The following is a 21,864-nucleotide window of genomic DNA, read 5'->3' on the forward strand; positions in this document are numbered from 1 at the left end:
GCTCCCGTCTGTTCTGCCGCTCTCTCCAGCAGCTCTGGGACATTTCGGGACTGCTCACAGCTCAGGAGATGCTGTGGGAGATGCTGGGGGTGGGGGGAGGCAAGAGGGGTTCTGCACGCTCCTGAACACACTTGTATATAATTGTACATATTTTCTTTTCTCATTAGTAATTAATTAAAGCTGTCTAGTTTAATTTTCAATCCAGAAAGTCTCTCTCTCTTTTCATTTCTCTCCTTCCTTACCGGGGTGGAAGGGGGAAGGGATTGAGAACATTATTATTGCTGGTTTAATTGCTGATCCTGAGTGAAAAACCATGACAGAGAGTCAGACAATTTAGAAATCATGTATGTCAAAGGAGGAGGCTCCTAAAATTCGCCACTGGGAGCCATTAGGCAGAGGACCTCAGCTGAGGCTGGAATCAGGCACTTATTTCACCTACAAATCCTACAGCTGTCTTTCAAGGATGGCAGCAAGCTAACACCAGATATTAGTGCTTGCTTTTTGTGTAACAGCCCAAGAGTACAGAAGTCACCTGGGAGAGGAATTCTGACTTGGTAGCCCTGCTCTAGGGAACACTAACGACGTGGCATTTGAATCCCAAGCCATGCCTTGTCCATGGAACTACTAGAAGAGTAGTTTCTCTACAACAGCAGAGGTTGAATGGTCCAAGACTTCCTACGCCTGAACTCCAAGTGAATTTCAGCAGTACTTCCCAAATTTGCATAAACCTAAATACTAATACGTGCTTATACTTCCCAGTCCTCTTTCATATTTCAGTCCCAGTTATAGTTTTAGATACAAAGAAATGAGTGCCTATTAACAACTCCCTCTACCTTCTCTTTGACATCAGTGACTGAAGTCCACCTGACTGCATGGCTACAACCATTTGTGCTCACTGCCTTTGGAGGCATGACTCAGGTTCATGCCTCCCTCTTTGCCCACCTCTGGGCTGGAATTTCCCTGCAACAAAGTCACATCACAAAGTGAGCTGCAGCATCAGCAATGTGGATATGGGGTTTAAAGCCACTTGGAAAAAATGCTGAGGTGGGGGAGGACCAGGGGAGTTGGGTGCACTGGCAACAGGAGCAGAGTGAAGGGAGAGGATACGTGGTTATTCACCTGGAACGCCTGAACCCGGACATGCCAGAGCGAGAAGCTTCGTCGATGAGTGGAGTCACAATCTTCTCAGTCATGTCGGTCAGCACAGTAAAAGTGGGTTCCACAATGAAATCAATGAAACCTGAGCAGAAACACAAGCAGAGTCAAGCAGGCAAGAGGAGGATTTATATGGACTCACTGCTCCAGTGATTGCTGACAACCACACTGTAAAAGACCGAGTTAAAAAATGGCATCTTAAAAGAGTGCAATACTAGAAAGGGAAAACTAAATTATACATTAATCCCTGATCCAAGAGTCTGGATAAAGCATGAAATAAAAGGTACCTACTTAAACACTGGAAAGAAATGGTAGCAAATTGGAACATAAATAGATGCATCAGAACTTTTTTTATAAGAGGAGTGTGATACTTAAGCCAAATTCCTAGCAGATTTGGATAAACCCCAGTTTTAAAGATTAACTGTCTAAAAGCAGAAAATTAATATAATAGTAACAATACTGGTACACATTGCTGGTGTGGGGTTACACTCAGACCTCTTTTACTGCATATCCATTGGGTTGTTGTGAATATTCTGAGCTTCTTCTTGTTAATAATAAAACAGATTTAGGTGCCTTCCCCCCATTCTTTAATATAAGGAGGAAAAAAGGGCTGAATAATTGCAACTTCAGTATACAGTCTGGCAGAGATTAATATGTCTCTGATCTGAATGTTAGGAAGGGCAGACTGAAGAGCCCTGTGGCCATTAGCTTATGAGATGAAGGAAAATCCATGTTGTATTGATATAATGTGAGACTGAGGAGTATACAGTATCTTTTACTTTCCCCTAAATTCTCTCCTGGGACAAGGGCTATTTCTCAAGTTTAGGATTCCACTTAGCAAATTTCTTAATGCTGCAGAAAAAGTTAAATCCTTAATCCCTCCTAAGGCACACTGAGATTCAGGTCTTTCCATGCTGTTACAATTTTTAAATATTTGGTAATGATCAGCTATTAATTGTATTTTAATAATATTATCATTCTCTGACTGGGTCATGACATTTTTCTATGATAGACCCTAGTGATTCTAGGAGATAACAGAACAAGAAAAAAAGAAGAGGTCACCTGGGCCAGGCACCTGAATTTGGAGATGCTCTGATCTACTTCTTGAGTGCAAAGCAGTTGAGCATCCTTCTAGTTTCATTTCCCTCCCGATTTTGCTAAATTCCAAAAACGATAGGTAATTAAGTGTATTTTTATGCCTAGCCAAATAAAAAATGTTTCTTGCAAGTTCACTGAATTTATACTAACATTCTATAAATCTGAAGAAAATATGCAGTATTATCTGAACATCTGAGTCATGTGCTTCCATAACTCTTAGTGTTATCTATTAAAATTTAGGGAAAAAGGAATTATTTTTCTCCCAGGGAGTAATCAGAAATGTATGCAGTATAAAACTATGACAGGAGATTGTGTGCTAGATCACAACCCAGATAATCCCAGCAAACTTCCTATAATTTTTGAAAACACTGAAAATTGTATGGAGAACAGTGTTAAGTGGGTCACAGGAAACCTGAGGATAATGAAAACTTTATTTACATCTAAATTGGTAAGATACAGATTCTATGGATAAGAAATTGGCTGGACAGTCATACTCAAAGATTTGTGGTCAATGACTTGATGTCCAAAAGGAGATCACTGACAAGCAAAGTTCCTCAAGGGTTGATACCGGGACCAGTGCTGGTTAGCATCTTTGTCAATGACACGGACAGTGGAATTGAGTGCACCCTCAGCAATTTGCTGATGACACCTAGCTCTGTGGTGTGATCAACATGCTGGAGGGAGGGGATGCCATCCAGAGGGACCTTGACAGGCTTGAGAGATGGGCCAACCTTATCCAGTTTAACAAGGCCAAGAGTAAGGTCCTGCAGCTGGATCGCGGCAATCCCATGCACAGGTTGGGCAGAAAATGGATTGAGAACGGCCTTGAGGAAAAGGACATGGGGTTGCTGGTTGATGAGAAGTTTAACATGAACTGGCAGTGTGTGCTTCGAGCCCAGAAAGTTAACCATATGCTGGGCTGCATAAAAAGAAGTATGGCCAGAAGTTCCAGGGAGGTGGATCTCCCACTCTACTCCACTCTCATGAGACCCTACCTGAAGTACTGCATCCAGTTCTGGAGCCCCAAACAAAAGAAGGACATGGACTTGCTGGAGCAAGTCTAGGAGAGGGCCACAAAGATGATCACAGGGCTGGAGCACCTGTTTTATGAGGACTGGCTGAGAGAGTTGGGGTTGTTCAGCCTGGAGAAGGTTCTGGGAAGACCTTGTAGTGGCCTTCCAGTGCCTGAAGGGGCTACAGAAAAGCTGGGGAGGGGCTTTTTACAAGGGCTTGTAGCGACAAGACAAGGGGTAATAGCTTTAAACTGGAAGAAGGGAGATTTAGGTTAGACATTAGGAAGTTGTGGATGTCCCCTCCCTGAAAGTGTTCAAGGCCAGGTTGGATGGGCCTTTGAGAAACCTAGTCTAGTGAGAGGTGTCCCTGCCCACTTCAGGGGGGTTGGAATTAGATGATCTTTATGGTCCCTTCCAGCACACTCCATTCTATCGTTCTATGATACATGTGTTTGTCTGCCTATCTATAGATACATCTTTTATTCCTATTCACTCAAAAAGCATTTTACCTCTTAATGACCAAAGAAACCCAAACCACTTTGCCTTGTCACTTCTGCTTGGCAAGTAACACCACTAACAACCCTGAGACATGCAAATTTCTCGTATCAGATGTACAACTGCATCACTAACCTCAGCAGCAGGGTGGTGGGGTCTGCTTCCTGAGATATTCAAGCTTTGCACAAAAACCACAAGGTTCAACTGTTAAGTTTTCCCTGGGAGAAATCTTGCATCTTATCAACAGACACAGGTAGAGGTGGCACAAGGGACCACAGGTGAACAAACTCAAAGACCCAGCAGAATTTTTATTTGGTAAGTGGTATTTTTCCCTCTATTGCCTATACCAATAATAAGTTATAATAACGTTGGGAAATATAATCTTATATTGCATAAACAAAACTTAGACTTTATTGATAATTATGTACCTTAAGCAACATCCCCAAGTGCCTCCTTTGCCTCAGGGTTCTCTCTCTTCTTCCCTAAAGACACTGTGATTTAAATACAGTGATATTGTTTGCTAATTAAAACCCCTGAATATCAAATAATGAACCTGGGTTTTAAAATCTATTAATGCTAATGACCATTTTATTGTCCTTTTTCTTCTTCAACAGAATGAGTGTAGTAAAAATCATGTACCCCAGTGGCTAAGATCACTTTACCAATTAACACTGCATGCTGAGGGTTGATTCCAGACATGTGCTTACTGTTCATTCATTCCACCTGAGAATGACAACTCCCCCCCAAAAAAAACAAACACAAAAAATAGAAAGAAAAGTGAATCATCAGCATGCACCCATCAGCATTTAGCCAATGTTTTCTGAAGCTGTGAAGCTGTAATTTTCTTTCTTGCCAGCCAAAGGACAAAAATAAAAGGATGCTGCTATATTTATGAGCTGCAAAAAAGGATAACGACAACAAAGGCTGATCTCCAATCAAACAAGCTTCCTACAGCCTGAAAAAGACAGAGAAGCTTTAACTACTGATATTCTTGTTGGGAAATACAATCTTGACCTGGTTTTCTTTGAAGTTTGCTTGTTTCCCCCACTCTGATAAGCAGCCTGACTTGGACATCAGTCTTTCCTGATTTCTGAACTTCGCTATCAGACAGAAATACTTACCTCACTCATTCTGTTGAAGAAGAAAACTGATGATAAATTGGTCATTAGCATTAACATTAATAGGTTTTAAAATTCATGTTCATTATTTAATATTCAGGGTTTTTAATTATCTGTTTAAACTCTGAACAGTTTCTACACAAACTGAAGCAACAGGAGAGAGACACATTCTTTCTTTTGAGGAAGTTTTTGCTGCTACAGAGCTTAATTTCTGTGGAAGAAGTCCCTACTGTAAACCCTTCTGTCTGCATTTGTTCAGATCTTTTATTAATAAAATGCTTGCCCACTGTTGTTGCATCTACAGCGACCTATAAGCAGCAAATCATCATCTACAAACAAGTTGAGCCACCAGAATAGGATTTCTAGGCTCTGTCCCTGACAGAACCAAGAGCACAATTGTAACTCACAAAGGACAAAGGGCTTTCTTTGTGGGAACTGATGGCTCCTTGCTGCAGGTAATAGTACAATTTGGAATTCAATAAGAACTTACTTTTGCAAAGAAATGTAGTAATTAACAAATTGCTCCCTGGAATAAATGGTAAATAAATGAATGGGAACAGACTATTTGTCTGAGAATCTAGCCTACAACTTGGAAAGTCTTACATCAGCAGACAGTCAGAAAATATAGGAGGTTTTGATTTAACAAAGGAGATGTTGCAGAAAGACACTGCCAATAAGTGCAGCATACTCAAAATGAAAATTTTATAATGTCAGAAGGCAAGATTTATAGAGTACCATATTGATGTAAATGGATTACTAAACTGCAGAAATCTAATATAATGACAAACAGTATATAACTGAATAAGGCTGTCTTTGCATACTGATGAGTGCCTCTTTTACAAAGTGGAATTTTGTTGGTGATGCTTGAATTCATCACTAATTTTGCACTAATTTGACACAAGGGACAGCAGTGCCAAAGTCTCTTGGCTCTCCTAGACTTTCTGAGCAAAGAAGCACAAGAGTGGAGAACTAGGAAAACTGGTTTCCAAGCACACACAACTCTACACAGAGGGACCCTGTGGGAAGCACAACTCCTCTTCCCTGTAAGGAGTGAGGGACATATCTGAAAGCTGATAGAAGGAATGTGAAAGAGAAGTCTCCACACCAGCCAGAAAGAGAGAGAGAGTTGATCTTCTCCCACAGAACATCAGTAGGTGTAGTCTGCTCAGGAGTCCTCAACATGCGTTTTAGCTGAGACTGCAGCACTTTGAGTTTTCTGCTGCTGCTTTCCCCCACTGAGCTGTTGGCAGAACACAGATGTCCTCAGAAGTTGCACTGCACTGGACACACGTTCCCACTCTTCTGGGTTACTGTCGCAGAGAAGAGAATGCTGCAAGTCTGGCAACCAGGCCAGGCTTGTAGCCCAGCTTTTCAGGCTCACATTCTTGGCTGAATTATCTAAACTTCTCAAGTGAGAAAAATCTGGGATGGGGTCCCTCAGAGAATGGCTTGCACAACAGGAACAATGAAATGATTTTAAGTAGAAATGGCTCTTAGACACAGATATGAATCTTAACTTTCCTAGTTCAGGGATATCTTCATCTCCTTCTTTGAGATAAATTTCATGCTTACATATTTTTGTTTGCTTTCCTTCAATACATTCTCTCTCTTTCTGCTTTTGGCCTCAGTTCCCTCATTTTTAGGATCTGTTATCTTAATTTTGTTATTCCATTTGGCACTCTATTCTTCAGCTGACGTTAGATCACGTTGTTCTGTCTACTTCAGTTGCTTCCTAGGTATAAAAGTCTACCCACAAATCTACCTTTTCAGTTTTACTTCACTTAGCCCTTCTTGTTTCTCACCAAATACCAGGCTTGATGCCTCATTCTTCTACTTTTTCAACTGGACAAAGTGCTCTATTTCTGAATGGGTGGAACTATGGATTTGCTATTTACTTGGCTTCAGTGAAAAATGCTTGTTGGCTTGAAGAATTGGGAGGAGAAGGGTGGCAGGAATAAGCGGGAAAACATACAGTAGGTTTTACCCAGGTCATTGAAGGGACTCACACATTACATTTACTCACTCACATTGCATTTTAATATTCACCCATGACACAACAATGACACGTTGCTGTCTGTGCCTCAGAAAAGCATGGAGTAGTGTCATAACCAGGTACTGTGGTCAACTCTGCAGATGCATCAGAGGTAACATGGTTACTGCATGGAACCACAACCATAAATTTAATGGCTCCTCAGCTTTGAATTGTCGATCTGGGGAAGGTGACATCATTGTGCTTTATTTCCTCTCTTTAATATAGTTCCAAATTATGAGAGATCACCAAGATCTTAGCCACACAGGGAGGAGTAAGTTGTGCTTTTTGAGATGTTACTTTGCATGCACCAGAAGGGACATACCTATTTGAGACTGAGCAACCATAGTAGACTTGCGATCACACAGTGGAGAGAAGGGAAGCCCTAGTTCTGCTTCTTTGTCACCCTGGAGAAACAAAATTGAGAAAAAAATTGAAAAAGACAGGACACTGATATCTTCAGTCATGACTGCAAAAGCCTTTCACTTTACTTTCTTTACTAAGTTTTGAATTTGTTTCTTGTTGGGTTTTTGTTGTGTTGTTTTTTTTAAATACAAATTGTGGAGAATTTTTGTCTGGTTGAAAAAGTTGTAGTCCAAGCAGAACTTAATGAACTTAATCTTGATTACAGTGAATCTTTCCTCAGGGCTTTCCCTGCCTGCTTGGTACTGCTATGCACCAACTAAAAATCCACTTGAGCACAAGAATGCTTTTCACTGAAGTTCTCTGAGAACCCAGCAAGAGCAAATATTTCAAGAGGAAATACCAGTGTCATGAGTGATCTTTCAGGGTTTTTACTTCTTTGTATGTCTTTTTTGGTCTTTCAGATAAGGAATTCACAGGTCATGGCTGGCCAGAAACTTCTTTCATCCAAAGAAAACACTGACATTGTCAACATTTTACGTGAGTGTTTAAGTACAAAAGTCCAAACACTCTTTTCAGCCCTCAGAACTGAAAGTCCTTTTCTAACATGATGCAGAAGATCAAGTGTTATAACCATTTCTTTTTTCTCAGTTTTTCAAGTTGCATATTCTCAAAAAGCCCTTTAACTTGGTTCAGTCACTCTACAACACATTGATTTATGCAGAGAAGATGTATAGGACAACATAGCTGCAATTTGCCCCACTGAGCATTCAAAATAGCCAGTTAACTACACTATAGAATCAATTCCTTAAACAGCGGTTCACTTTAGATGTGCTGAACTTCTTGCCAGTGTTCTGACTAGTATCAAATGGAAGCTAAAATAGCCAGTAAATTAATCAGAGAAAAACTTACTGCAAGGAGTATGAATTATTTTTGTTAATACAGCATACATGAAGTGGCGACACAAGTCCTGTTGGAGTTTTTGGGTGGAACAACAAGTAATAGTATTCTTCTATTGCAGAACAATTCTGCTTTATATTAGAAGTGTGATATAAAAATATTACCAAGTAACATTTCTTTCCTGTGTCTGCTAAATCTCTTAGGAAAAATACCTCTCAGTGCCAGTTCTTACCTAATCATCATTCTTGTCTTACTCCTTATATCTCTTAAAATCCTCAGTGGCTAATTCTACTCAGGAAAGAACCTCTAACTGCCCCTCCAACTGTTCAGAAAGATAGTTGACTTATTTTAAGCTGTTTGGGCAGCTCCCCCATAGCTAGCTAAAGTGCATCAGTAAAACAGATTAACTCACGCAAGACATTTGCTTTAAGAGATGTCCACCATAGCTGCTGAATGTAAAAAAAACCAGTATTGTTCTCAGAAGTATCATCCACACCTACAGCGTGGATACTTGGTGTAGGAAGACCTGTGTCACAACACAAAGTGGTTGGAAACCAATAGGGCTGGGGATCTGTGCTGATACAGATTGTCAGGCTTTACCACTCTGCAGAGTGCATAATAGAAAGGACAGGAGAGGGCGTGCAGGTGAAGGGCGTAAGAAAATAAATACCTAATCTGAGGTAGCATTACCATGGTTGCCTCTGGCTAGTAGTACTACTCAGCTTGTGAGAAGTGTGTTCTTCTGCTGTCAGGAAGGGATGTATTTAGTGATCCAGGAATAAATAGGTTTACTCAAGACAAGACTATGCTTCAAGGTATGCTTAAAGGTTCTCGTAAAGAGAGATTTAATAATGCATCTGAATTTGGAACTAGATTACAAGCTTTATATAATGTTTTATCTAAAAGTGGAGACATCTGTCATTCAAAACTGAAACAGGATTTGTTGCCTGAAATTATTCTTAGGGAAACAAAAAAATAATTATTTTGTCTTCCTTACTTGTAAAAACAGATCAAAACTTGAGCTTTTTGTGGTCTCATACCTAGCTAATCTTAATTTCTTCAGCAGTCGTTCTGGGACTCAGCTGTGGTGTGTTTTAACACATCCAGGATAATTTTGAGATAGAAAAGCATAAAAATGCACAGTTTTCCCTAAAATGTATGTGAAAATCATCCTACTTGCATTAGCCTCCTGTGTGGCAACACAGAGATGGATGCAGGTATGATCAACCTGTTTCCATTTAGTAAACCTATTCTTGGTTTTGAAAAACAAATGAAAGAATTAATTTCAGAGCAAATTCTTGCTATGTCCTTATTAAGGAGGGATTTGCACAGTGCCTTTAAAAACAGATGCAGTTTTAAAAAATTGTTAGAACTTCAAAAGAATTGTAATATATTTTTCTTTCATGCATTCAGATTTAATATAAAACATTAAGTTATTGAACTGTGGAGGGAAATAAAGCACTTAGTGTTCCGCTTAGTTTAGTAATTCGTATTGTTGAAAAGTATCTTAAACACTCCTAAGTGCTCTGTTTATTTTTAGTTTTTTTTAAGGCTGCTCTTTAAATGCTTTTAATTAGTCACTTGGGGAGCTTATAGCTATCACACAGAGCTTAATGATTTGTCTAGATTTGTGGGTTTGTCAGCAGGCAGTCCACTGTGAGCCATAAACTTGATCAGTTCACTTCATCTAAAGTAAAGGTAATGCATTTTTCATACTTACCCAACAGTGTAAGTACAGTTCTGTAAAGTAAAGCTACCTAAATCTGTTCTGTATGATTCTACAGCTAAGTAGAACACCACATCTTCTATACTTTGCTAATTTGAAATACATATTATCTTTCCAAATTAGAATTTCTACTATGTAGATAACATCTATATCTATAGGCAGTATATCAGACATTCATTTCCCAAGAGGCACAATAGTCAGTGCTACTGATGCCAGAAGAGAAATCTTAATATAACTTAGGAGGTTCTTAAAAAAAGGAAAGGATCTGAGTTCATCTTTTCCTACTTACTTGCCCAGTCCTAGACCTTGCTTCTGTGCTGCAGAAATGCAGGGGAACTTCCCTAGCTTTACCTGTCTGAAGAACTCCTCTAGCAGAGACATGGTCCAGCGGTGATGGAGATCCCAGGCCTTGGCTGGGTGACTGATATCTGCTGTATGCAACAACAGTGATAAGGCTTTCGGCTTGTCAATTCTGGAAACCAAAAAGATCAAACAAATTAATTGTCTCCTCTTGTAGTAGAGAATTACAAAAAATCTTAGCTAAGCAGGGAAATGAAGTAATTAGAGTCTTTGGCCAGGATATTAATCGAATATTTCCATGTTCATGAAATCAAACTATTATGAAAGATTGTTTAATTTATCCAAAATAGACTGCTCCTGTTGTAAGAGATTAAGAAGTGCAAAAGAAGTGTTCAACCTTGCTAAGCTTCTTTCCGAGCTTGCTTGTTAGCACAAGCAGGCTTGAAGAGCTGCATGTTCCCCATTTCAGCTGTGCTGCATCTTATGCAGCTCAAAAGAGAAGCTGGTCCCTACAATCTTATTGCAGTAAACAGTTCAGATGAGATCTCAGGAGCACTGATAATCTGCACAGTAACTGATAAATGTTTCATTGTTGTATGGTCAGAAGATGATCCTTGCATTTGATTCCACAGGACAAAAAAAAACTTGGCAATTTCTTAAAACCATAACCACAGAGGCTAGTGATTAAAATCATGTTTTTTTGGGATGGATAGTCTTGATTTTTAATTCCAGTTTTTTACTGTCTGAAATAGCTGGAAGAGTTGCATCTTCTGAGAGGACCAAATATTACAGCTTCCAGTGGCATACTGGGAAGATGAAAAAGCCTTCCTCGTGGTGGTCCATCTGTGATGTTCTAGTCCTTCCCTCAGTGGATCTCAAGCTGTTTTCATCTGTCCTCTGGTTACGGAGCAGACTGTTGCAAAGGTGGCAGCTGATACTCTCTGCAGAAGGGCAACATGTAAGTTGTGTTCTGCAGGTCTTATGACTTTGAGTCATACTCAAACTGTAGAGGTCACTCAGCTGGATCATGTCTTGATGTTACCCTGGTACTCGAAGGGAAATGCCCAGGGAGGCTTATCCCAACATGATGACCTTTGCAAGCTTTGGTCTACCAGAACACAACAGACATGTGCATATGGGGGGGTTGCCAGTCCACTCCTAAGTGAATTCATTCAAAATTCACCAGCAGAAAGAGAATTGCTGTGGACATCAGAGAGAGTGAAGGCCTCTGGAGAGGTGCTTTTGAAGTCAAACACAATGACAAAGCACCAGCTGAAAAGCAGCCCCTCACTGCAGAGTGTTATGAAATGACTCACCCTTCTGGCTGCTGCAAAGCATTCTTCATGGCTTTGATTTGCTGGAAGTGACAGGACATATCAGTGGCCAACACCATCTCAATCACTAGAGCTCTGAATTCTCTTTTGGATGGCGTCATGATGAGAGGAGCAAGGAAAGAGAAACATAAAACCCAGTATGAGACACAATCCAGTTTCTCTTGTCTATCTGTAAATTATTGTCAGTACTTCTGCCTTTGTATGTAACTCTTTCAATTATCCCTCTTTCAGGGATGGGGAAAAGGATGAAGGATTTTCTACAAGAAGACAAGATTCAGAGGGCTGCAATTTAAGTCAGGTGGCTAATCCTTGCTAATAGAAAACCTAGATGGTTTTTGAAAAGACTTTAGTATTAGCACTCCTTTTTCAATTAAGCACAAACTCCTTAAATTGATTTTTTTTCTAGGACATTCTTAGGTGGAAGTAAATAGTCTATGTAAAGCCTCAGCATGAATCAGGTGAACTTTTGAACCTGAACCTCTATCCAATTGACTAAAACTGGTCGATACCTATGTTGAAAGATTAGTCATATTATTAAAGTGAAAACAGCATGTTACAAAACATCCCCAAGTATATGTGATGCATATATGCAGTCAAGACCTTTGAGATCCTACATTACTTCCCTGATATTATTCTTTCAAACTATTCCTGTATGAATTTTTGTTAACCAAGGAAGAACAGTCCAAGGTTACCACACCAGCCCAGGATTTGGGAGATTTAGAAACCTGTCAGCTTTCATTTAAAAGGAGAAGTTACCATTCTTCTTTTCATGAATGTTTCATGAAGAACGTGGCCTATTTTGAGCATACTTCCTTTGCCTCTGGTGGCACTGTTCAAGTTCCAGGTCCATGCCACCACTGTGTAGAGACCCAAAGCTGCTGTGCTAACACCATCCCATGGGTGGCACTTGTCAGGACTTCTGAACACATGTTAAAATGGCATCAGTCTCACTCTTCCCCCAGTATACCCACCTCCTCCTCCCCACCCTTAACTACAGGCACTTGTATAGACAACAGCATTCAAGATGGTAATGATATGGGGATTAAAAAAAATCTTTAAAATTATTTTGGATTTTTTTGGTTTTTTGTTCACCAGTCCTGATCAGTTCCCTGGTCTGCTTCTTTCCCAGCAGCACAAACCTCTCTGTCAAGGAAAGCAAGAGAGGAAGAAGAGGAGAATCTGAATGCATAGAAACAAACTTCTACAAGAACAGCATGTGATTTGGCTGTGGGAACAATTAGTGCTTGGGATTATTCCTGACAAACAGCAGACACTTCCCTACCTCCCCTGGAGTGCAACTCCATCACAATGGTCTGCATGAGATACGTTGTGCCTAGCCCATTGCAGTAGGAAAACAAAAGCAAAAAGCTCAGCTCAGGCAAATGAGTCACTGACTTCAGTGCCAGCACATACATATGTTCACAAGCACACAAATACCACCTTCCCTTTTAGAGATGTAAATCCATAATAGGCACATTTCTGACCCCTGTACTTATCTCAGAACATCATTTCTCCTGAAAGAGTATGTATCACTATATATCGAGAAGCTGGCAAGGATGTTTGGGGCTTTTACCACGACTGCCTTTCTAAGAGGTCTCTGTCTTGTCAGTTGTCCTGCACTGAGGTTCCCTCCTTCCCTGGCTATGACCGTGGCATTCTTGCTGGAACTGTCGAGCTGGCAGTGTGGGCATTCAGCCTGCACTGCTAGGAGCACACAGCTCTTGACTGCTATTTGAATTATTTTTTATTCCCATCCTTGTGTCCATAAATTCACAAATTTTGTTCTTTAGGAAGCTGAGGTATACCTAGGAAACAGAGCAGAGCTGCCAGCTTCCACAGGCACTGCTCACCTCTGATGCTACTTCCAGACAGAAACTGCCATACTGACCAGGCAAAGCTTATCCATCTCAGGAAGTCTCACTGCACATAAGCCAATTGAGAACTCCTTGTTATTGTTAGGAAATGCAGAATGACTAACAAATTGAGATTACTATGGTAATGACAGAGCAGCTGGTGGTTCCTAAGTAAAATATTAACATTCAAGGTTTCTCACCACAATTTCAAAAGGAATAACATGGATATTCAAGAAGGGTTCAGAATTAATTGAGACTAAACCCCAAGCAGGTTTACTGACAAAGTCAGTACTTCAATACAGAGTTAAAGACTTAAACATTATCCAGATGTTTTTTATCCTCTACTTGATGTTAAAGAGTTTGTGCTAAGCATACACTGTTTCAATAAACTGCACAGAAATTATTAACAATGGAATGCAATGCCTGAAAAGGCATCTATAACAATATTTTGGAAAGCATCTGTTCACTTTGCAGTTTATATTCCTAATTCACTGTGGTCCGTTTTTGCCATAGTTTATTCATTTACTTGTTGATTATTTGAATAGGATTCATTAAATGAGCAACTCAGCTGATGCTCAAATATTTAATAAGCAGCCTAAGTATTTCTAAATGGAGAAAAAAAATCTAGTGTAAGTACTATTAAGTATTCAACTCTTTGCTCTTTCATTGTAACTCAAAAGATCTTTTAGTCTCATCTGCTTTCCTCACAAAACCTGTGCCAATTTATTTTCCAACAGAAAATGTAGCTTTAATTATCAACATTTCTTTCCTGAAAATACATTCCCTAACTAGATGACTGAATACCACAGAATGATTAAATCCACATGGACATCTAGGATTGCAAAATTCACTAACCATTAGATTCTTTCTTACTAGTAATGTGACAAAAACAAGTGAGCGCTCAGCTTAAAAGGGCACTGACCAATTTGCTTTCCAAAAACCATCACTCAGGCCTTTTGCTGAGAGAGATTTATCAGGTATGTCTACAAAAATATAGTCCAATTTGGACTGTAATAGTTTCCAAAGGCATCCTAAGAGTCCTATTTTTGAGAGGCAGTCTGGGAAATTCTGGGTTTCTTGTTTTTTCTTTCAACATCTCAGATCCTAGTGAAGTCAGCTCATGTTTCCAGTGTTTCCCAAATGTTTGCCTATGGGATTTCAAAGTGGCAGTCAAAAGCAAGACCACACAAAACTCACAAGGGTCTTGATATTAGAGCAGATCTAGATAATGGCCTTTATTCTGCAATTGCTGCTTGATCAAAACCTATACATTTATAAAGACCTACTTGAGAGAGAATAAGTAGGCAATCTAAATCACTCAATACCAGGCAGTTAGAGTATTTCTTAAAGAGATGGGTTAATATTTGAAACTTTGATTCTAACCATACCGCTACAAGAGAACACACATGTTGATACTACAGAATCAATGAGAAATATCTGAAGCTAGCTTTGATGCAAGCAAAATAAGCTTAAAGCTCCAAAGCAGCAATTTTTCTAAAGACAGTATGCAATAAAGCATACTCAGCTAACTGCTCCACTGTTCCTTTTAGACAGTGACTTGAAGGCTGCTGTTTCCAGTCAGTTAGTTCTTTGTGTTTCCCCTGCAACATAAAAGGAAGCAGTAATTTCCTGCCAATATTTGACAACCCATTACCAGCTATAGCTAAAAAATTAAATTAAATTTTTAGCACCTTAATGCAGATTTAATTTTTTTGTTAAGTTCCTGCTTGCTGCCCACCATGAGACTATTTTCTATATTGGGGGATAGAACTTCTCAGGCCACTCCTCCACAACACTCACATTGACTGACATCAGCCACATAAGCTCCTGAGTTTTACTCCTGGTGTTCAGCTATAGGATTGCATCACTGTCCACAAGTTGAAAAAAAACCAGACAATTCAGGCTAAAGAGATTAGCAAGCAGTGTCTTCACTCAGCAGCTTGCTATAAGCCATGCCACAGAGAAGGGCTCCTTTCACCACGTTTATATTAGAACAAACTGATCATCACTCTGTCACATTTAAGTGTATGCAGGAGATACCATACATTAAGTAAGATGCAAGCTTCCCCTCCCATGAGAAAGACCATGGAGCAGGAGTCTTCCTGACTAACACACTAGGCTATTTTTAAAGTACCACCCCTTGAAGATTACAAAAATCTCTAACTAACTAACCACACAAAAAACACAACACAAAAAGAGAAAGCCCTCATTAGTTTGAACTGTCTGCTATCAGAAAGCAAATCATGAGCCAGTTTTGGCCCATAAATCACATGTTGCCTGAGGCTTATTTTAAATTACAACTTCTAATATCACCTTTGCATATATGCACACTAATTTATGCTCCTTGGACTGGATTCTTTTATTTCATTTATAATTTCTAGGTAGGGACTGTCAAAGTAGATAAAGGTTATGTTTATGCTTTAGAATGAAAAAAAAGCAGGCTACCTCTACACTCTATTTCAAATGGATATGTGCAAAGGGTACCTCCGTGAGACTTAGAAATTAGGGGGGAGTCAATTTGTATATTACAATTAATTTTCAAGAAGTCTAGTCTCACTACCAGAGCTGAAAACCAAAACCAAATTAGCCAGAAAAACACCTTCTAAAGCTCCTTCTCTTGTAGCCATAGAAATACTAATACACAATATACAAGAATGCGTAGTGCCATTCCAACAAGGAAATAACAGTTTCTGGTGAAGCTGCAATGTTTCTGGGCTGCCACCATGTTCATTTTTACCTCCAGTCATCCTTTGAGAGATTAGATAAAATATTCATCTCTTCATCATCTTGCAAAAGACGATACGCCGCGCTAACGTGGTGATTTTCAAGCACAGAGCGGTCATTATATAGAATGGCTGAGTCTGACCTAACATTGAAAAGAAAACACAGGAGAGGTTATGTTTCTTCCCTGCCTCAAGAGTTTCACATTCACAAGTTCTCCTTCCACCAGCTACAGAGATTAGTTCTATAGCACAGATATGAGCCTTTTAAGAGCTCTTGTAATATTTTGTTCTTTGCTGTTACTCAGTACAAGTAAGCTGAGGTTCAAAACTCACTACAATATCTATTTTATCAGCTGAGACTTACCCTAGTCTCTTTGTTATATACTAAAAAAAAATATGTGCTGAGAGCTGTGAGACAGATGTAAATTTAGAGTTGATTCATGAGGCTCTTGGCCAGTCCTTGTCTGTGTTGACCTCATATTAAAGCCTAACTATCCCCACGTAAGCAATTGCAAGATGTGTCACAATATTGTTTCCAGAACAGCAAACTGGCTGCAGGCAAGATAAAACTAAACTGATTTCTGTCATCTATGCACTTAGACCATGCTGTACGGAAAGGCAATGGCCAGTGGGATAGAGTAAGAGCAAAGGTACTTCATGCCTTATTTTAAGCTCCAGAGGATAGATCTGAGATTGATGAATGTCTGAGCTGGTCTGAAGACAAAGCTCTTCCTGGGAAGTAAATGGCAACTGAGGGTGTGTATGATTTGTTACAGTCCCCACTCACTTCTGCTTCCCAGACAGCAGTGTATATTATTCTCCTCTGACATTTTACACCCTCTGATATCCAGTGTTACAGCAGTTAAATTACAATTATGCTTCCCTGAATTCTTTTGTAAGTATTTGGGAAATACAGCAGATCCCTACTTCTTGCATACATGAAGCTGTAAGAAGTGGAGCGTGGCTTGGCCCAATTCAGAGACAGAAACTTCTTTCTGTGTTCCCAAACTTTCCTGAGCATATGTGTGATTTATCCTAGCAATCTATCTGTGATACGCAGCATGATTCAGCTAACATACTCCAGACATCTAATTTAGGGTGAGATCCAATGCATCTTAGAAATGCCCAAGTGTGCAATGTCAGTCAAGGACATCTGGACATTTTGTCATTGCTACCAGTATACTCCCACTGTCAAAAAAATACAGACATTAGATGTCCAGTTATCACTGCAACTAGAGACTTCATAACCTTCACACACTTCCGATGAGTTTTGCTGCCATCTTCATCTTCTTCTCTCCTTCACCATCACAAAAGCCTTATAGGAGATTCTAAGCTCAAAAAAGACATTGATCCAGTCTAGTTTGTTATCAGACAATCACTGTCTAGCAATTTACAAAGCATTAAAAAATTATATCCCTGAATAGGCAATGGTAAATATATCTGTTTGATTCTTCAAATTCAACAAGGAGAAAAAACTGTTGAGTTACAGTGCCTCCTCCAAAATGATACATTTATCAATAAACATGGCTTTGAACAATAATTTGTCTTTGGCAACTTTCACAGAAATGTTTCAGGACCTTTTTCCTGGTTGTTAATTTGAAACAGTGTTCAGGAAGCTAGAAGACATGGATTTCATTATAAATGGCTGAGCAAAAAATTAAATACAACCTAAAGAAGCAAACTTCCCTTCTGTAACGCTTGAAAGCAAAAGCTCCTGCACTTTCCTACATGGCTTTGCTTTTCTTCACCAAAAGCTTCTTCCTTCCATTTCTGAACTTTTCATCATGTTTTACAGTGACCTCACCGTGTCTGGATGTGAAAGTTGTTGGTGGTTCCAGTGTGCTCATAGTCATGGATGGCAGCTGCAAAGATCATAGCGAAGATCTCCAGCTCTGTCAGCCAGTGCTGAAAAGAGATTACAGAGCAATCAGATAAGCTGTCATTGTCCCAGGTATTAAGGCTCTTGTCTTTTAAGGCAAGTTATCCCCTGCTGACAGTTAATGCTGCACATCATTGTCATTCCCTTGCAGCTTACCAACTGTTTTAAAGCAGACTTCTCTGGTTGATATACAAAAGCAGAAACAGTGTTTTTTCCTGAAGCTTCATCTAAATACATTGGACTTCAGCAATATGGTAGGGAGCTAGTAAGGCTTAAGGCTGAACAAGGGGAAACGTGCCCTTTTTAAAGAGCAATGGGTGAAGAAGAGAGAGAGAAATCTCAAGAAAATCAATGTTCTTCAAGCAGAACTCGATGATACATGTGCAGGTATGCACGTACCACCATAATATGTATTTTCAGCTCAGTTGACCTGGGTAGACAAGTCTTACAAACAGAAGAAAGCCACTAATTTCCAGTAACTAAAAGTCCGTATCAGTCATTGAATCATGATGAGAAGAGGGTACAAAACCCCACAAGATGTAGGTCTTGTTATTCATTTATCATTTATAGAAACATCTGAGAAAGCTCCAAGGTAGTTTTTTTCTATTTGCCTAGTCAAAGCCTTATTTTTCAATACTTAAGTCACTTTTGATTGAGATTTCTGAATGACTCAGATGCTTTTAATAATATTCCTCTGAGCAAATCAATCACTTTATGTCTGGTTTTCCACTTGTAGCACACAAGGAGTGCTGTTAACATCAAGCATATTGGAGACAAAGGCTCTAGATACTGTAGACTCTGTAAATATTTGTATTAAATGCTTAAATGTATTATATTTAGAGGAAACCTTTACCACAGTGGTTGCTAAATATTTTTGTAACAGCTCACTGTCAACCTGCAAATGTTTTGACAGACGTCCATGTACCAACTGCCTTTTAATTCAAAGCTCAGTAAAGGCAGTCTGGTTTCATAAATCTATTCTAGACATCTAATATAGCTCAGGGACCACCACTGGTCTGTTAACCATGTGCAGGGGAAGCACAGGTAACTGTGGGGCTCTGCACACAGTGACCTGTGCAAGTCTCCTCCTGCCTTTCACAGCTTTCTCTGCATAACCAATAGCAAATGAAGCAAGTCTCAGTATTAAAGACCTCCTTACATTGAAGATGCAGTTTGAAAACACTAGCCAGAGATATTTTGCACAATTCCATTGACCATAATAAAATAGCTCTTATTTTGGTTGGTTTTGGTCGGGTTTTTTTGAGAGAAGAGGGTGAAGGGGTCAAGAAAGGAGCAGACACAGAGACTTAACTATTTTCTCATTTCTACACTATTGATCCAGGATAGTAAGAGACAGCACTGGTGGTGAAGCAATCTGTGATGTTTCTGTTTCCAGCTGTGACTAGTGAATAAGGAAGGCTTCACAGCTGATTAAGAACACGATTTCAAGTTTTAAGCACCAACTTCTAGCAACTGCAATGGGCAAAAAAAGGAAGCAGGGTTTCCATGCTACAACTCTAGGTCTGGACTTCAATTCTTCAACCACATTCTGCCCTTTTTCCAATAGGAGAGAGTGCAAATGATAGGATAAAAAAACAATACACAAGCGTTCGGGAACAGGCAGAGCAAACCTACATGATTCATGTAGAACTACTGTGGGACACTCCCAGCAAGTCTAATGCATGCATTTTAGACCTTCTGGGCATCATCCAACAAGTCCCACTCTGACAGGATCTTATGACCCAAGTCTTGGGGTCTCAAGACACACAGAGGAAAAGTGTTAACTTGCATGCCCAATCAAAATGTCACTTGTTGAACTTGTTTGGGTACTGTAGGTTTTCAAATAGGGCATCATACACCTGAGAAGAGGTATTATATATTAAAACAGCATTTGAGGGAGAACACTCAGAATACAGACTATGATTACACTTGTGAAATGAGGGTAATAAATAAATCAATCAGTGTAAGTAACAGAAAGTCAAAATAGGCTTGTGAGTTACAGGAGGAAAATAGCAGGTAAGTAATTGTAAGTTCCTTTTTTTTTGCTATAACCTTACAGGGAAAAGCAAACAAGATGGCAAAGAGCCTGCAGAGAAGGAATGAAATCTCCATTTATGAGGTGGTATTACCTTTCACTAGTCTGAGATGGACTTCATTTTGGGAATAGAGAGGTAGTTTTAAAGAAAAAAGCCATCAAGAACTATTGAGAAAGCAGCAGGACACTGTCGCATGTGAAAGAGTGAGGAAATGTGAAAGCTTTTCATTTCTAAATGAAACAGAAACAATTGACAGAAACAATCCAGAACAAAACCTTCAGACTTTCTGCAATTACAGAGTGTGGGGGTTGGCAGGGGAAAAAAAAAGGTGCAAAAGAACAAGTATTGCTTTCCAGAGTGGAAGCAAAAAAAAGGGTAATGATGCATGATTTTCTTTCCTAAACACATAATAAATACGAATAATTAGCTACTAAGGCAAGTCATTTGCATGTAAACAAAAGGAGGACACATAGAGAAAGGAAAAGAAAAAGGAAAGAGCAGTGTTTCCAAATCTAACAAAAAAATGTATGCATTTCCAAGCAAATGTTACAAAGCAAAGACAACAATAGGCTTGTTTCCTTCCGCAGAGTTTATGGCCTTTTATTCCAAAGTAATTATCATTTTCAGAGCTCATGAAGATCTGCTTATTAATCATGATAATTTAGAGAAAAGGAGGATCTCACTTCCCTTTGGTACAAACAAATGTGACAGAAGTCCTGCACTTCTGCAGTTTTACAGGTCTGCTGCAGGAAACATTCTCTTGTACTGCTTGACAGTATCCAAGAAACAACTCTGAAACTCTACCATTTACACCTCATTGTCTGTACTCAGAAATTATATGGGAATTCCTAATAATTATAAACATTAATCAGAAAAGAATACCAAATAAAGTAGTAATCACAGCTGAGCAACAGAGTTAAATAAAGGAAAGAATGAAATAAGCAAATAGTGTGTCAACATTTGGAAGTTGTTCCTACACATCATGCTTATATATACCAATCCTCCATCAGAGTAATTCCAAATTCTCTTTCAACATCACATCTATGAGAGAACCCAGGATATTCTATTTCATGCAGTAAAGTATAACAAATTAACTCCGAGGAAGAAAAGAACAGGAAAATTAAAGACATTTCAGGCACTGTATATTATAGAAGCATAGAATCATTTGGGTTGGAAGGTATGTCTCACCTTCCAGCGTGTCCCAGATCCTTGAAACAATACTGTGAAAATGAGTTACTGAACAACTATATATGCCAGAGTAAGGCTAAGATATTGATATGAACAAATTCTTGAAAGAGAAAAATGTCCCCTACCTTTCTTTACCATGTGTGAACACAATAAGCTTATTAGAAGCCAGCCCTGCAGTGAGCAGGTCAGCATCGATGACCTCTAGAGCTCATTTTCAAACTACATTAATCTATGCATATTGAGATGTGTTGCATTCCGCAGGGGAGGTGGGGTGGAAATTAAGAAAAAGAAAACAAATGAGCAGACAAAAAAAAACACAAAAAACAAAACAACAACAAAAAAAACCCAAACAAACAGCAAGCCCAAAGTTTTAAAAAAACATTCTAGGAAGGGAAGCAAAGCCCAAATGTCATGGTTGCCATGCAGTGTCGTGAATCCCTTGTTCCTGGTAAAAGAAGAGTGGTTTCTAATTGTGCTATATGAGATCCTAAACCAAATGTCACAAATCATTTGGCTGTGGAAACAATTAGTGTTTGGGATTATTCCTGACAAACAGCAGACACTTCCCTACCTCCCCTGGAGTGCAACTCCATCACAACGGTCTGCATGGGATACATTGTGCCTAGCCCATTGCAGTAGGAAAACAAAAGCAAA

General features: G+C 39.4%; 1 protein-coding gene across 1 annotated transcript in view; it reads right to left on the reverse strand.

Annotated features, from left to right (window-relative positions):
- The window catches only part of PDE1C (phosphodiesterase 1C, calmodulin-dependent 70kDa), a gene marked incomplete at its 3' end in the record, with an annotated part of 292,309 nt that overhangs the window by 9,431 nt on the left and 261,014 nt on the right, over positions 1-21,864 (reverse strand). Inside the window, exons 9-14 of the mRNA XM_009998092.1 lie at positions 17,912-18,012; positions 16,122-16,250; positions 11,514-11,615; positions 10,249-10,369; positions 7,234-7,315; positions 1,120-1,240 (exon numbers count right to left, since the gene is read on the reverse strand). Of these exons, the coding sequence (XP_009996394.1) occupies positions 1,120-1,240; positions 7,234-7,315; positions 10,249-10,369; positions 11,514-11,615; positions 16,122-16,250; positions 17,912-18,012 (656 nt within the window). The remainder of the gene's footprint in view (positions 1-1,119; positions 1,241-7,233; positions 7,316-10,248; positions 10,370-11,513; positions 11,616-16,121; positions 16,251-17,911; positions 18,013-21,864) is intronic.

The sequence above is a fragment of the Chaetura pelagica genome, unplaced genomic scaffold (assembly GCF_000747805.2).
Source record: "Chaetura pelagica isolate M959 unplaced genomic scaffold, ChaPel_1.0 scaffold485, whole genome shotgun sequence".
In the NCBI taxonomy this organism is placed as follows: Eukaryota; Metazoa; Chordata; class Aves; order Apodiformes; family Apodidae; genus Chaetura; species Chaetura pelagica.